At 39.4% G+C, this 18218-nt stretch overlaps 1 protein-coding gene across 1 annotated transcript; it reads left to right on the top strand.

Moving 5' to 3' along the window:
- Positions 1-23: 23 nt before the first annotated feature.
- Positions 24-17997, top strand: LOC117301430. Its single transcript, XM_033785413.1, has 15 exons — positions 24-235; positions 1342-1944; positions 2830-3041; positions 6492-6663; positions 8320-8429; positions 9222-9338; positions 9666-9847; positions 10296-10392; positions 10817-11000; positions 11629-11760; positions 13035-13294; positions 13682-14830; positions 15578-15650; positions 15980-16045; positions 16201-17997. The coding sequence occupies exons 2-15, from the start codon at positions 1386-1388 to the stop codon at positions 16431-16433; spliced, it is 3546 nt and encodes a 1181-aa protein (XP_033641304.1). The 5' UTR covers positions 24-235; positions 1342-1385; the 3' UTR covers positions 16434-17997.
- Positions 17998-18218: the final 221 nt, after the last annotated feature.

Below are 18218 nucleotides of genomic sequence, written 5' to 3' on the forward strand. Positions count from 1 at the left end.
GTGACATGGTTAATGCACACACAACACACAGATATATATATATTATTCATCGACGAAGAAAACTAGAAACAAAGATCAGAAAGGAGAGTGGTTTTGTGTGTTTTCTTCATGGTTTAATACTTGTGACTGAAAGTAGTGTGTACTAAAACTGTTAATAATAATAATAATATTTATGGATGCACATTAACCGCAATATAAAGCAGTGGACTTCTCATCTAGGCAAATCACAGGAAAGGTATGTCAGCAAATGTCTCCCCAAAAGTTTGGGGTTTGTTAGCCCCACTTGACTTGTGTATGTGGCCAAGGGATAAGGATTCAGCTATCCTTGGCCACACAAGTGGGGCTAGGTTTGGCTTTTTGCTTTCTTCTTTATAAATTAATTTTGACATTTTTAAAACTGTGTTAAAATGTATCTTTTTGTCATCACCAAAATGTCAGTGTGTGTGTGGTCAGCAGGCAGGCGGTATGTCATGTGTGTCAAGAAACAACCCCCTTCTCACCACCACGGGCCACGCCCACCCCACGGTTTAACCAATCCAATCCAAGATCAAGATTTTTGGCACGAGTGCAGGATTAAATAATATTAATAATTATTCTTAAAATTAAATACCTAAACTTAAAGTCCTAAGATAAAAAGAGTCAAGACAGTTTTGCTATAGACCTTATCTTATGCATTGACGTCATCCAGCCGCCATCTTTGAGGTCAAACGGTGACGAAACAATCAAAACGCACATAGATTGACCAATGAACAATCTCCTTTTGACCTCAATGCGGGGGCGCCGTACTGAAATAACGTCATGTGCATAAGGTCTATTCCTAGTCAAGTGGTAGTGGAGAGTGCGGGCCGTATACGGTATTGTATACACAGTCAGACAGTTAATAATAACCAGCTGAAGCTGTCAGTTGTTTTCGGCTACATTTAGAAATTAGATGCATACACTTGCTAGTCTTGGTTCAAGTCGTTTCTCGTCACAGGCGATGCAGGCACTGTTGGTGAGTCATTTTTTGGCCACGAGAAACGTCTTGCACCAAGACGCAGTACGCGTAAAAATGCATATCCAAATACTGTCTCGAGGCAATGGGAAACGTTTTACAGAGTTTCTTATACTTTATTACGCTTTTTAACCATAATTATAAAGGCCCACAATTATGAATGGGAATAAAAGACTAAGATAAGACTAAGAGTAGTGACTTGCAGCATGGAGGTAGAAATAGACCTTGCAGCTAGGACTTGGTGTCTAGGGCTAGGCCTCATTAATGTACTCTACATTTGTTATCTATAAATATAATTATAAATTAAGTTTTGGACTCTTTGTTTTTCTGTCTCTTTTATATCACAGATTTTGAAGTATTCCAAGTATTCCATCTCAATGTTCATGAAGACATGATGAGTGCTGCAGTTAGTTCTGCAGGCTTTATGAATTTCGGAGCGATGCCGTACGATGACATCTACCTGGAGGACGCAAGCTCAGATGAAGATGAAGCTGATGAGCACGTCATGTCCAACTCTCGCAAGCCGCTTATGTCACCTCGTCGTAAGCGGCCGAGAATCACAATGCGGCAGCCGCCTGCAACTGTTAAAGTTCACCCGTTGATAAAGCGTCGTATCTTGAGATGGTGCTACGTGGTTGTCTCTGCACTTTTCATCAGCCTCATAGTATTTATTCTACTTCGAATATCCCATGATGCCATGAATCGCAACGACGATCTTCCAGTTGCGTTCCCAGCAGACCAGGAAATCCACCTCAATAAAAAGCCACCTTCGTCTCACAAGACCAAACCGAAGAAGCCGAGCATTGAAGAGACCATTCTTCCGTGCACTGATTTTGAAGTTGAAGACGTCTGGATACAGAATATTCCTAAGTTACTGACCGAGACAGCGGTGCGATTAGTTGATGTTAACAAAGATGATATCTTGGATGTTGTTATGGGATTCTCTACTGGTAGGTGGTAATACTCTTACAAGGCTAAATAAAATAAAAACATGTTTAGCGTTCTCCCTTTTTGATAAAAGGAAGGAGGGCCTTTTTTTTCATTTTTGAAATAGCTGACTGACACATTTTTCATGTTTTTAAGACAAACAGATGGGTTATTTAAAAAAAAATAATTCAATAAAAAGATTAGTAAATAAATATATAAAGGAGTCAGCCTCTAAAAAGACAGCAGGCAGGGGCGCATAACATGTTTTTATTATTATTTGGTCTAGTCAATATCAGACTGATCATACTCCCGACTCTGGGACTTTGGCATAGTGCATGCTGGGGGATAAGTATCAATGTGGATAAAATAGGAAGAAACTATGAATAAAAGTCAACTTGCGGGTACATCCATTCATTAAATCTCTTCTGTGTGAGTGTTGGCTCTGAAAAGAGCATTGTTGTCTTGATGCTTCGACCGGTGTACTCTGCTCGTCTTCAGGAGAAAACGGGGGATGTGCAATACTAGTTTGTTTCACTAGCCGGGATAGTAATAGCGGTGACTTTGACAATGTTGCACAATTTTTTAAATGGGGCCAGAATCGTGGAAATACATGTATTGTGACAAGCACCCTGAAAATCCCCTGCAAAGTTGGCTTTTCTGAATTTTATTTAGTACAACAGTGAAAACCTGCATTATGAGACTGATATCATGCAAGGTTAAAGGTACAACTGACGGGTAACTGCCAGGTTCATAAGACCAGTATTTGGTGTCATTATCAAGCCTCAAAGTGTGTGGTCGGATGTCCGGGTTATGATGTTTCAAACTCTTCACCAATCAGAATATCCAGAATTTCCAATCTTTCTAAAATCCAGGCGAACTCTGATTTCAATACTTGCTTCTTCTATCAGGGGTTACCAGTTATTTCGGAGACCAGTTCATCATGTGTGATATTTACTTCAACGGTTCCTCGCCATGTTTTGGTGGCCTGCTAGCTCTCGACGGCCAAACAGGGAAGGAATTATGGCGCCATTATGCCTCCAATGAAATCTTTGCCGTGAATTGCAATGCAGATATTGACCAAGATGGAGTCAAAGACTGTCTTGGGGCAGGAAGAGCAGGGGTAAGTGTCTAGTCTAGCCAATCAGCATCCTGCTTAGCTAATTAACAGATATGAATATTCATGATGGGGTCAACAGCCAATCATCGGACAGTATCATGAGTGAATGATTTTCTCCATGCAGGGGCGTACGTGTCTGTTTAAGCCAATCAGCGTCCGCTGAGCTAACAAAAACATCCGAATGAATATTCATGATGGGTTCAACATAAATTAAGGCATGAAAAGTTAATAGAAGCTTTGTAAAATTTTAGTTGTGCCATTTAGTAGTGTTGGCCTAAAACTGGCTGTTAATTATAAACAATACAAAAATAATAACATCCATTTTTAGGCCAAAAGAACAAAATTGCACAACACCTTAAGTAAAAAAGTAAACTACAAACTATGACTCGGAAGCCTGTAAGTCCATTGCCACTGGCCACCTTAAAATAAATAACAAATAATATGAGCAATCCAAGGTTACAGAAAGTAGAAATCAAATGTTTACATGAAAATACAAAAAAAAGTAAACGCACCCTTCTTGAAAGTTAAAATACCCCAGGGGCATCAAACACAGTGAGCCCCCCCCCCCAACACACACACACATACACAAAGAACAAGTCCTGGCTGGGCTACCCACTGCTTGGCAATCCATGCAATACTATAACTCACTGCATGCACAATGGTGTGTATTGTCTAGTGAAATAAACTGTCTAAGGCAGTTGTTCATCTAGACAAATTCAGTGTGAAGCATGGGTATAAGTTTCTACCTTGAAAGTTGTGCTCTTGATTGTGTTTCTGTACTCATGTAAAAAGGAAACGCATGAAAAGCTTTAAAAAGCCATTGTTAATCACAGACTGCTTTCTGGTTCTTCACAGCATGGGACTTTTTATGCACAATAGCTTGAGAAAAATTGTTTAGTTCTGACAGTGCTTAAATATAGCATTGGATCACCAGCCTGAGATTGGTGATTTTAACTTTGGTGGTCCAGTAAACTAAGGGCTGGATCACCAGCCTGAGATTGGTGATTTTAACTTGGTGGTCCAGTAAACTACTAAGGACTGGATCACCAGCCTGAGATTGGTGATTTTAACTTTGGTGGTCCAGTAAACTACTAAGGACTGGATCACCAGCCTGAGATTGGTGATTTTAACTTTGGTGGTCCAGTAAACTACTAAGGGCTGGACAAGTCCACCAGTGGTCTTGGGTTTTTCATATACAAAAAAATAGTACCATATAGTTCCTCACTATGTAACAAAATTATGTTCAGTGGTATGCTTTGAGTTTGATGGAGAGTATTTAAAGCAAACCTAATTATTTTAAAGGAACATTCATAAATACCTAAGACAGTTTCGCTGTTCCTATTGGTGGAGAGCGCATCACGTGGGGGTATTTAAACCTTTGATAATGACCAGTTAAAAGTGTTGAAACAAGGGCATGACACGCGAGCTTGCACCAGTGCTTATAAGACAGTTTCTTCATTTCTATTGGTCGAGAGCAACGGCCGGGACAGTTGTTTACCCGAGGGCCTTACCATTTCATAGCTGGAGGGGTGTTGTGTAGAAAGAAATCATTGAACAATGATAATTTTTGCATTACTAAACTTTTTGACAAAAAGCGTTGATGTTTTTGACCGAAAAGGTATATTTATGAATGGGAATCAAAGTGTGTTGAATCGGTTTTCAGCTAATGGTTAAAACCCGCCAAGGCCTGGTTCTTGATAATTTACCTCGACTTCATCTCGGTAAAATTATCACGAACCAGGCCTTGGCGGGTTTAAACCACTATTTGAAAACCTCTTCACCACACATTGATTCTCTTATTACAGAATTGGTTTTGCTAACAAAACAGTTGCTGGCAGTGAAAGCAATTTATGTAATCCACCATATAAAAACTTACAAACCTGTAGAAGTTTGAGATCAATCGACACTCTGGGACACAAGAAAATAATGAAAAATCGATTGCACATTTGGCGTGACATTGATGCAAGAAAAAAAGAAAGAAAAAAAAAACGCTCAGTGAGCGATAAACTCTAAACGCAAAGTTCAATTATTTATTTCTCATCAAATATGACATTTCAGGCACAAATATTTCAAGGAATGTTTTCTAATCGTCGTCAATAGACCGTGTAAGTTTGATGTAAATCTGTGATTTTCACGATTTTGTATTCTTACCAATTCTGTAACGTTTCTTTAAAGTGAAAATTTATGAGATTTATAGTGCTTGTTCAAATGAAATAGTTTTATATTGTAACAAAACTGTCTTCAAGTACTAATAGAAAGTTATCTCTCGTTACATTCTGCAGCCGATTTCATGATTGATGAATTCTATCTTGAGTTTAGATGAGTAGCTTATCCTGGGTGGATGGGTTCAATGCGCCCTAATGTCTATGGGTACAGAATGTAACTCATCCTAAAGTCCAAAGATTAATCCTAAGTTAGGAAGAGTTTGGTGAAATCACGGCTGGTCTTTTGAAATAAGTGCTGACATTAGAATCTACCACCATGCCAACCTAAAAGCCCTGCCGTCGATTTCACCAAACTCTTCTTAACTTTAGACTAATCTTAGGACTTAAATGACGAGTCCCAACCCTGCACTGTAGCATGCAGACCTTAAGATTAATCCTAAGTTAGGACGAGTTACTCGTCCAGACTCCTAACTCTTTGTGAAATCGACCCCTGTTCTATGATTACAGAGTAACATTCCTATGTGATTGATGGGGTAGGCTGAACATAATGTAGAGTGTGTTGAGTTGCGCTACATAGATTTTGCATGAACCACCATGTACGTACATTGTCCTTTGTACCTTGCCAATGGTTATGGTACTTTTAGCAAAGTACATTCATGTAGGTTGGGTCATTAAATCTACCGAGTCAAAATAAAAAAATACTGTTTTTTCAACTGTTCAGTGCACCTTATCAAGCAGTTTGCAAAAGCTTAACCTATGTACCTTGCGATTCTGTTTTGTGAAAATGTAATGCAACACATGAAACATCAATTGTTATAAAAGCAGACACTTTGGTTTAATTTTAAAACACAAGTTGGTTGAATTGGAATAGATATTGCTATAATTTTAGGCATGTTAGGCATAAAATAAACTCCTTTGCCTATCACTAATCAGTTGATTATAGTATTGAGGCAGTAGGGATCCTACATAAACTCATTTTGGTTGATTCTAGAGGATTTGTTTTGGGGAGCAGTTATGGTTTCCACATACAATATACTAAATGGTTTATTTTTGAGGCAGTAGGGATCTTAGTTTTAAATAATGTAAACTAAAATTGATTGATGTTGAAGGGTTGATTTTATTAGTGATCACATATAATTTCATTTTTAATTTTAGTTTGTTTAAAAAACTGTTGTTGAGGACAGAACATAATATTTGCCCTTCAAAAGCAAACTTGTACACATAACCAAACACCAGACCTCTGTATGTGACATGCTTTTTACTTTCTGAATATGTTTGCTTTTTACAGTCTTTTAAACTTGTGAGTGGTGCATCTGGGCGTGAAATCTGGAAATTCAACAACAAGGAACTTCTAGTATCAATAAGTAATTTCTACACAGCTCAATTTATTCAAGATGTTGATGGAGACGGTATACATGACGTCTTAAACATCCATGGAGGAGACCCACTCAGAAAACCAGGTAGGACTAGGACTCAAAAGTAAAACACAGGACTGCAGGCCCAAAGGCCTGTCCTTTAAGTACCGGGCGAGCCCTTAGGAAAATTCCCTCCCAGTCACCAGTGTGGAACTTCTGTGTGTTTTCTATGTGGAACAACTAAGTTCAAATCACACATAATCCACACAGTTTTCATAGTCTGGGAGTGGTCACAATGTGAAATGGTCACTGCGTGAACACAGTGTGATCTCTGTGTGTTTTCTGTGTGGAACAACTAAGTTTAAATCACAAATCATCCACACAGTTTCCATAGTCTTGGAGTGGTCACAATGTGAAATGGTCACTGTGTGAACACAGTGTGATCTCTGTGTGTTTTATGTGTGTGGATCAACTATGTTCAAATCACACAGTTTTCACACAGTTTTCATAGTCTGGGAGTGGTCACAATGTGAAATGGTCACTGCGTGAACACAGTGTGATCTCTGTGTGTTTTCTGTGTGGAGCAACTATGTTCAAATCACACAGTTTTCACACAGTTTTCATAGTCTGGGAGTGGTCACAATGTGAAATGGTCACTGCGTGAACACAGTGTGATCTCTGTGTGTTTTCTGTGTGGAACAACTATGTTTAAATCACACAGTTTTCACACAGTTTTTATAGTCTGGGAGTGGTCACAATGTGAAATGGTCACTGCGTGAACACAGTGTGATCTCTGTGTGTTTTCTGTGTGTGGATCAACTATGTGCAAATCACACAGTTTTCACACAGTTTTTATAGTCTGGGAGTGGTCACAATGTGAAATGGTCACTGCGTGAACACAGTGTGATCTCTGTGTGTTTTCTGTGTGGAGCAACTATGTTTAAATCAAACAGTTTTCACACAGTTTTCATAGTCTGGGAGTGGTCACAATGTGAAATGGTCACTGCGTGAACACAGTGTGATCTCTGTGTGTGTTCTGTATGGATCAACTATGTTCAAATCACACATCATCCACACAGTTTTCATAGTCTTGGAGTGGTCACAATGTGAAATGGTCACTGTGTGAACACAGTGTGATCTCTGTGTGTTTTCTGTGTTGATCAACTATGTTCAAATCACACATCATTCACACAGTTTTCATAGTCTGGGAGTGGTCACAATGTGAAATGGTCACTGTGTGAGCACAGTGTGATTTCCATGTGTTTTCTGTGAGGTCAAATTCTCAACGATTTCACAGTGTGTTCACATAGTGGCAATTCACACTGTGGAATTACAAAGTTTGTTTTCACTGTGCGTTCTCCTTGTGGAGTGATTTCACAGTGTGTTCCCTGTGTGGCAATTCATCGTGTGCATTTTTCACTGTGTGTTCGCAGTGTGGTTTAGGTGTGCACATATGACCACACAGATAACACACTGTGGCGTCTAGGTGAATTTTCCTAAGGGAGTAAACTTACAGTAATTACACCTCACTGCATTTTAAACTTAAATATAAATATCAATTCTGTTACTACCAATAAGAAAAAGTTTCTCTAAGAAAAGCTCCTCGGTGTCCCTCCTGGCAACTACATCTGTAAAGCTAAGCTTTTTTTTATCTTGGTTAAAGAACCGCTTTTTATCTCCTTTCATGTTTTAGTGATCATGTGATAAGCTGAGAGACATGTTCGTTGATGTTTTTTTATAATTGACTGGTTTTTGTTTCAGATGAAGAAGTGACCCATAGTGGTCTGTTGGTGATCTTGAGTGGAGCTACGGGTCGAGTGGTGACCTCAATGCAAGTGCCGGACGGTCAAGAATCATATTACTCCCCACAGGTCAGTTTCTGATTGACAAAAGACTAGAATAGTAATAGTAGTTATAACTCAGACAAACTTCAGTAGTGGAATATTATAATAACATTATTATTAGTGGCTTCATTATACCACGTATATCCACCACTCGGTGATGCTCAAGGCGCTTCAACATTTTAGTACTTTCCTGCAAGGTGTGGGACTACGTTAGATAGTGCTGCTCATATCCGTCACTCAGGGACGCTCTAGGCGCTTTAACATTTTAGTACTTTCCTGCAAGGTGTGGGACTACGTTAGATAGTGCTGCTCATATCCGTCACTCAGGGACGCTCAAGGCGCTTCAACATTTTAGTACTTTCCTGCAAGGTGTGGGACTACGTTAGATAGTGCTGCTCATATCCGTCACTCAGGGACGCTCTAGGCGCTTTAACATTTTAGTACTTTCCTGCAAGGTGTGGGACTACGTTATATAGTGCTGCTCATATCCGTCACTCAGGGACGCTCTAGGCGCTTTAACATTTTAGTACTTTCCTGCAAGGTGTGGGACTACGTTATATAGTGCTGCTCATATCCGTCACTCAGGGACGCTCTAGGCGCTTTAACATTTTAGTACTTTCCTGCAAGGTGTGGGACTACGTTAGATAGTGCTGCTCATATCCGTCACTCAGGGATGCTCTAGGCGCTTCAACATGCAGTCTAATCATTCTTCTAAGCACCATGTTATGTTTTAAAAGGTGCTGTGGCACAATATACTGCCAATCAAACCAGGAACACCGGGGTGAAAGTGAAACTAACTAAGTTCTGTTATTCTTGTAGGTTTACTATCAGCATGGAGGTGTTCAGATGGTGTTATTTGGTACTGGAGGTGAAACACATGGCGGATCATTATGGGTTATCTCTATGACAGATCTCCTTCAGGCCGATAATACAAAGGTAAAAGGTCATAAACAAACTTCATTTGTGTCGATTTATTTTGTACAAATGATAAGAAGAACTGTCTTCAGAGGCGCCAACACATTCAGAAGAAAGTCTCTAAGCGCTCAGATGAACAAAAGAAAATGACATTTTCACTGTAGGATGAATTGATCAGCAATGTTTAGAGAAGACTCTTGAAACGTGAGATGGTGGTAGCTTGAAATGCTAGTAGAGATGTTTTTGATTTTTTATGAATGATATTAAGGATGATAATCGAATTGCGTTGAACATAAATTTATCCAATACTTTAAAAAAAAATTCCAATGTGATTTTCAAAAATTTCAGGTCATCAAAATCTACTCTGACCCATTTAAAGGAATAATGACCCCAGCGACCTTAGCTGACATCACAGGAGATGGAGTTGTTGATATCGTCATGGCAATGTTCAACTCAACAACGGTTGCATTTGATGGACAGAGTTTAATACAGCTTTGGAACTACACCATGCCTCAATCAGAATCCTACAGGTGGGGTTTGAACTACCTTGACCCTTGACCCTTGACCCAACCAATCAAAATCCAAATCCACTTCCTTTTTATAAATTGCACACTCAGATTCTTGTCATTTAATTGGTGGAACATGCGTCACATGTCATCTGGAATTTTGTCATGGATGATGCTGTGACGCTCACAAATTTAATATAGTTGTCCTGTATGGATAAGTATAGGCACTCTGCAGAATTGTTAAAAAAAAATTTAACCCCACCCCTACCGTGTCTACATGTTCAAAAGGGGGTTTTAAACAATTTCAGAGTGTGGGGTGAATGAGTTTCCTTGTCTATTTTGTGTTTGTTGTGAAACTAGTTTCAAATAATGTGTTAGTTATAAAGATGAAACAATGACTAGAGTTTGAGTTGAACCTGTGACCTCCGAATTAATAAACATGATGAGATTGTTTGTTTTTTGTTCTCCTCAGCACCCCTGCTGCAGCTTTATTCAATGATGACGATGTTCCTGATATCATGATTGCTTATAATCACGGTCCTGGCTACCCACTCTATTACTATTCACAGGTAGGTGTATTAAACAAGTTATAATAATGGGTATTTGTTTGTTTATTAACCTTTTATATTGTGTCACCAGCAGATGGGACATCTTTCCATGAATGTAATCTTCTCTGTTAAAAATGAAGGCAGACAGTTGTGGTCTCTGCACCAGCATCACTCCTGAGGACACTGACAAAGCTGGTTCTCTGTCTTTCCCTCAGCCTCACCCCATGAGATGGTTCCAACAAAGCCAGTCATCAATTCTGAATGTTTATGTGTTTATTAATCTTTTGTAGACCATTTATTTCTGTATATACATTACATCACAAAACGCTCCGACAATGCTAAATTGTTCAACTCTTCAAATCAAGTTTTGTCAGTAAAATGTCCACAGATATAACATCGAATTTAGTTATAGTATTTTTCACAATGCACTTTCCACCAATCACAGGTGACGGTTCTGGATGGCCGTACTGGTCAGCCAATCCTAGATGCCCCTATAAGGACAGCTGGCAGCTCCCAATCATCACCACTAGCTATCTCCATAGAGGGCAAAGGTCATGACCTGTTCATGTACTTCACTCTGGATTGTCAAGGTCATGAAGGAGAGAGCTCAGAATTCCAGTTCTTTCAAGGTGAGTCATTTCTTGGGTATTTCTTGGCCCCATTTCATAGAGCTGCTTATCCTGTTGAGGGCTTTGTTGAGGGGTGTGATGATGGGCTGTAGAAGAACCCATTTTTGTTAATAAATGATTAATTAAGGTGGGTATCAGTACAATTGATTAGATTGAACTTGTTCACCATTATTCCCCTACTTAGACTTTGCGATCATCTCCTACCACAACTATAAGAGATTCTTCCATTTTGGGGGTCAAAGATCATTCTCATTTGCTGCACCGCTTTCTGGGAATAGTCTTTCTGTGCATATTCGTCAGGCTAGTTCTTGACACTGTTTGAACTCACTGTTAAAAACTCACTTGTTGAAGTTGCTTATTTGTAATCTTCTTACGTGTATTGTATCTTTTACTCATGGTATAATTATTTCACTGTTCTCTTTATTTACATTGTTTACATGGAATTGTTCTCTTTATGCGCTGAGAGGCTTTTGCATTAGGTGCTTTACAAATGTCATTATTATATTCATTATAAAAACTGCAACAGGAGTAAATATTGTTAGTTTGTAATATTTTTCCTCTAATGGAGGCTTGGCAACTGGTACTCTTCTGGTAAATTGACATCTCACATATTTGTTTTTGTCATCAGAAGATAAATTGGGTAAAGGTGCTAAGAGTCGCTCTGACTTTTGCCAGCAACGATTCGGCGCCAAGAGTTACACAAGACTTCAGCTTCTGAATCAACACATGAAGTCACCAGGAAAGCAGATCTACAACTCCTGTAAGAATAAGTCTTGAAATTGTTTCTTGAATTATCAAATCTCTCCGGTCGATATCAACTCATAGTCTTAGGGATCAGGCCCTTTTTGTTAGCGTGGACACTTGTACTTCTACTGCTTGAGCACCAATCAACCACCCTTAGCTAATTGACGCCCAAACTTTTTGATCCTGCTGAGTAAACCAAGGTAAATGTAAACGAGGTTGACTCAGTGGTTTCTTTTCCAAACTTTGGAATGAGCTCCCAATGTCCATAAGATCTGCTAAGTCGTTAGATGTTTTTAAAACTTTGCTAAAGACCCATCTTTTTATCTGTAATTAAAACCTGTTTCACTGACTGTGTATAGTTTCTGTGTAATTTTCAGCATTTACGTGTAGGTATTTTAACCCTACTTTTTAAACTGGTAATTTTAACTTTTTAGTGTAAAGAGTAATTTTTCAGATCCTTTAGTTGTTTGTAGTATTTTTAATGGTTTCATTTAATATACGTGTAGGTAACAGCTGGTCTAGCCTAATTTTATAATTATTTGTTTTGGGATTTAATTGGGGAATTTAGGCCTATAAGTTTTGTTCTCTTGTAATGCTTTTCATTTTGCTGTTAAGCGCTTTGAGGAATGCCAATTCATATTGCGCTATATAAATACTGTTTTATTATTGTTATTATTATTATTCCTGCCTGTCATTGATCTGTGGACCCTGGTTCGAATCCCACATCAGACCGGAGCCTTCAGGTTGGCTGAGTGGTTTGGTTTCTTTCCCTGCCTTTCACCTCTGTGGACTCTGGTTTAAACCCCACCTCAGACAGAGGTGGGAGTCGGTCCCTACCTGGTTGCCTGGTTTGTCTCCCCCTCTGGGTTTTCCTATCACATCTAAAATATAACATTGCTTCTTGTTTTTTATTCATCCTGTTATTGGCACTAATTGTGCTCTTGGATGTGGAATCAAAATTATAAAAGGGTTTATTATTTGAAAAAAATGAATAATGAGGTTTTGAATGATGGCGATTTATAGAGCTCAGCCATTATTGGGCTTATGGCGGGACACTCACATTGTGTTTGGATTGGGCAGTTTGGGCTATGGAAAGGGTTTGTTATGAAATGTATTACAGGAAAGCTCCGAATTTGGCTGAAAAAACTCTTGAAGTGTACATCCTTTTCATTGAATGGGTATGTTTACATTGAATTGCCTGGGTCATTAAACTTGATGGATGAGCAGGTAATCTTTCTGGGGCATTCTTCAGCAAATTGTAATTGGTTTTTAAAAATGATTTTATTTCAGTGGATCGTGTGGATGTAGAATACCAGTACAAAATGAATTCTAGTCTGCTTGCCAAGGCCTACTTAGACAAGCATCCCTCAGTACTTGAAGAAGCCAAGGAACTAGCCCTGAATGGTGAACATTCACACGATGGGGGCAGCCATGATGAATCTGGAGCAACCCATTCTGCTGGTAGGGGAGATCAACATGCACCTGGGAGAGTCCACTCCGAGGAGGGGGGTGATGACACAGATTCCAATAACCAAATGCCAGAATCTCAGGTACAAAAAGTAATTTGTTTTTTCAGTAAGAAGTTCCTACTTTGCCTTCGTCTAAGGTTAGCTGATCATGGGATATGTTGAGGGACTTTTTGATCAACATAATTTCATCATTCTTGTGAGTGGAGATTTTAAAACAGTTCAAAGGATGTTACATTTTTTCCTCTATTTTTTCTTAAATCAATTATGTGATCCACTCACTTTCCAATAGTTAGAATCCTTGTGAAAGTGGAAAAAGTTTTCTGATCTTTAACCTCGGGTAAAACGGTGTAAAATGTCAATGATAGTAATTCTGGTCTCTTAGCTATGTATCGAGCACAGCTTGGAACTGTGCACATATCCAAACATTATCAGATCAAAATAATTATTATTAATGATATTTTTGACTAGGCCAAGATGACTGATCTGCTTGGCTTGATGACCAAGGATCGGCAGAACGAGATCCTGCAGCAGTTGGCCAAGGAGATGGGATTAGACGACGTTAGCGATCTTCCAATGATACAAACCCTTCTTAACTCTGAGAGTACGAACAATGAGCAAGACCTTTACCAACAAGACATCAATCAAAATCTTCCCCAATCCAATCCTTATCAAGAACTTCCAGATCTAAAGAATTCTGATTTACAAAATATTTACGACCAAACCTCTGATGAGCAGCAAAATCTGCAGAATTATCCACAAGATCGTTCTGACCAACAGCGACCGAGTACAGAGGACGGCTATCCACGCAAACACTATCCACAAAACCCTAATCCACTAAATCCTGATGTTGATAATCCCATAGGTAAGCTGGATACACATTATCCAGATCCACTAAGCCCCTATGCAGACAAAACCGATACAGAAAGCGGTGGTCCACATCGATCATATCCACAAGACTCATCTGAGGAGGTGGATTCTACTAGTGGACTATCCACTAAAACCTTGCAAAGTCTCCTGAATCAACTACTGGCTGACGAAGATACAAACAACCCAAAAGATCAACAACCAGACATTGATACTGCGGCTGGATACTTCAACAACAGGCCATCGACCGATCAGAGATACAACAGCCCCGATAGGGCAGACCAGACGTGGCGTGATAAAATGGACCAGAAATCTTACTTGGACCAACTTTTAGGTCAACTTGGTGACACTGATGGAGCGGAACAGCCTGATGGAAGATATGATGGTTACAGACAGGGTGGCAGACAGGGTGGCAGACAGGGTGGGGGACAGTATGATAAATACAATGATAGGGATCCTGTAGTGGAGCAGAGAGCTAAATGGTTGGACCAACTCTACGGGGATGACCATCCAGTCAGGCGTCATTTTACACAGAAGAGAGACACATTGGCCAATCAGGATGAAGCTATTAAGGCATCAACCAATAAGAACCAGCGTTTCTCACGTCATGTTGGTCCGCATGATGGTGGTGGCATTCAGAGGCTGATATCCACTGGTAGTCTGGCACCTGTTCTTCCAGGGAGTGGTCTGGCTCCTGGAGAAAGCATTGATGTCATCTTTGCTACTTATTGGTTCTACCCCTCAGAGTCACAGGTGAGTGAGTGGGTTTTCTCCTAAAGACGTGTTCTCCATAAGACCCCTTGCATGTGACCTCATGGCCTCAACAAGTGCCCTCACTGGGGTCAGGGGGACAAAAAGCACCCTCACTGGGGTCAAAAAGCGCCCTCACTGGGGTCAAAAAGCCCCTTTACTGGGGTCAAAAAGCACCCTCACTGGGGTCAAAAAGCGCCCTCACTGGGGTCAAAAGCCCCTTTACTGGGGTCAAAAAGCCCCTTTACTGGGGTCAAAAAGCGCCCTCACTGGGGTCAAAAAGCCCCCTCACTGGGGTCAAAAAGCCCCCTCACTGGGGTCAAAAAGCGCCCTCACTGGGGTCAAAAAGCGCCCTTACTGCGGTCAAAAAGCGCCCTTACTGCGGTCAAAAAGCCCCTTTACTGGGGTCAAAGGAGGCAAATGATTGGACGATAGCTGTTCTTTGTGTTTGTGCATAAAAACATGTGCGTGAGCTCAGCGTCCCTGTAGCATTTTGCGTTATATGCTACGTCTTTTAAAACCAATTAATATCAAAAGAAGATGATAAAGCATGTAGAGTTTGTGAATAACACCAAAACATTATGCCTTTATCATCTTATCGTGTCAGTGTAACAATGTTGATTTTGAAGAACATATCTCCCGTGAAACTGGGTGCAGGCGCTACACCATTGCCATACGGGAACGGCATATTCTTTATCCCTGATGCAAGTTTGACATGTACATAATTGTTGCAATTTAATTGTTTTACAGATCATTTTGCCAGAACAGCAGGAGTGTCTTGATAAATGGACAGCAAACGAGGCTCAGCGACTGAACCCAAATAGTAAGAGTTTCTTTTCCTTTTGTTAACCTGGGCACAATTTCATAGAGTTGCTTATGCAGATAATTATGCTTAGTAACTTTTTGCTAAGCTCAAATAATCAGGATACCAGTCATAGATTTTTAACTTTGACATGGCACTTTGGCTGGAAACCTTATTCTGGATAGCGTAATCTTCACATCTAGTGAATTGGGTTAAACCACTTGGTCATGACACACATTTGTGTACAAAAGTGAATGGATATGGTACATTAATTAGTTGGCTCTGTTTAATATATCTGTATAACTGTCACAATTATTTAATATTTTGTTTACTCCTTTTTCATTTTCCAGATGTGTTTTATGGTTTGGATCATGACGCATACGAACATATGGCATCTGATGAGTGTCTTGAAAAAGGTATTTTAGGAACAAATCACTAATATAAATCGTTAACTTGTTTCTGCTAAGTAAAATCTGTCTTTTCATAGCATGACCCACAGATTGGTTTCTTATCACAATTCATTCTCCGTGCCATAATTTTATCAATTTTTAATCGTTATGTTTCCTCCTAGGTTCTAATAAAGAGAAGCTGCGTGCCAAACTCTCCAGTCTCAGCCCTCTTGACATCTACCCATTCAACAGACACACAGGTGAAATGACAGTATATCGATTAGGACTCAAATGTCGATGTGGTATCACGCCGTCCCCGAACAAACGATGTAGCAAGGTACTCCCCTACTCGCAGCAGCAGTGGGGTGGCTATATGGGCACCTATGGCAATGGTCAGTTTCCACCAAGATCTTAAGTTCATGTTTTCAAACAAAGGTACTTAACAAAAATCAATTGTACAATTTATATTTTTATTAAGGCTTCCATGGTAGCACTAGAAGATAAGATGTGGTGGGTTATAATGTACTGATGATTAGACTGTAAATTAGCACGGGGAAGAAACTTTGTGTCAAGCTTGCATTTATGCACATCATGCTGGACTAGTTTATCTATCATTCACAGCACTGTGGGTGATATATAATAATGAAGTCTTATATAGCGCATGTATCTACAAAACAAGGTACTCAAGGCGCTGAGTATATACAAACTTGAATGGTGATATTGAATAGTAAGAGGGTTATCCCTTTGTCAAGACATTAGACAAAACTGTGTTGGTGCTAAACATTGGTTGGTAAAGCTACAAGGGCGTTTGTTAACTCAATTTTGTGTTTTGTGGTTGAATTATTTATAAAATTCAAGCAGAAAGTATTCATAATTATTACGCAAATAAGCAAAGTGCTAGACGGTTAGCCAATCACATTGATGATTTAAATAGTCGTCATAAACTCTGAAAAATTGACACCTCAAAATGTATTCAGTCATATTTTGTTTTTTGAAAAAATTTGTAGCAGAAAAACAAAAAACATTGTGAATATTAACAGGTGTAGGGAGTAAAATAATATCCTGTTTAAAAATTTGTTAATGAACTTATAATTGATTTGATAATTTCATTTCCTACAACTCACAGAAACTTAGTTGCAGTACTTTCTCTTTATAACTCATGGGAGCTCTTGCCATTTCTTAGCTTTTGGTCGTATTATATGTAGATGATGCAATGGTATAGGGTTAGTTGTATAACCTAAACAAAAATAATTTGTTTTTGTTTGGTTGGTTTTGGGAGTGGGAGCAACAAGTCTGTGATTGTGGCTTTTAATCTCCCTACCCGATAGCCAACGCATTATTGCTTGAAATAGCGCCCTCTTGCAGATTGTCATTGGCTGTGATCGTATGCAAATGACGGAGGTTAATCCGCAAGAGGGCGCTTTCTAGGCAATAATGCGTTGGCTATCGGGTAGGGAGACTAAAAAACACGATCACAGACTTGGAACCAAGTCTACCACCCCTCTGGTTACGACACTGCATTCATATTATTATAAACCTTGCCCACCGCACACGGACCGGCTCTGCCCACAGAAAAGACCATTTTATTGGAGGTTAGAGACTTGTAAATTTGTTGCCCATTTCATAAGGACTCTTTCTTTTGGAAAATTATTGGATCGCAAAAATTAGTTTTGCTTTGGACTTCTTTAATAAGTATCAATGAACTATTTGTGTCTGCACATTTGAGTAATATTCTTGTATATAGGAATATTGTATGTATGCTTTTTGTGAAATTGTGTTAGCACTTTTTATTTTTGTAGGCATTCTGGTTTTGTACTTGGTAAATTAACAGGGTTTAAAGCAGGGTATACTTTTGGTAATTGTCAAAGACAAATATGCTGAATTGCTGAGTCCCCAAAAATTCCATAAATTAACAAACCTGGGAAAATTTGGACTCAATTGGTCATTGAAGTTGCAAGAAAATGGTGAAAGAAAAACGACCTTGTTGCATAGAATTGTGTACTGTCTGTCAGATGCCGAGAAAGGCTTCATGTCTGTCAGATGCCGAGAAAGGCTTCATGCCTGATGTGGTGAAAAACGACCTTGTTGCATAGAATTGTGTACTGTCTGTCAGATGCCGAGAAAGGCTTCATGTCTGTCAGATGCCGAGAAAGGCTTCATGCCTGATGTGGTGAAAAACGACCTTGTTGCATAGAATTGT

Source organism: Asterias rubens, chromosome 17 (genome assembly GCF_902459465.1).
Source record: "Asterias rubens chromosome 17, eAstRub1.3, whole genome shotgun sequence".
NCBI lineage: Eukaryota > Metazoa > Echinodermata > Asteroidea > Forcipulatida > Asteriidae > Asterias > Asterias rubens.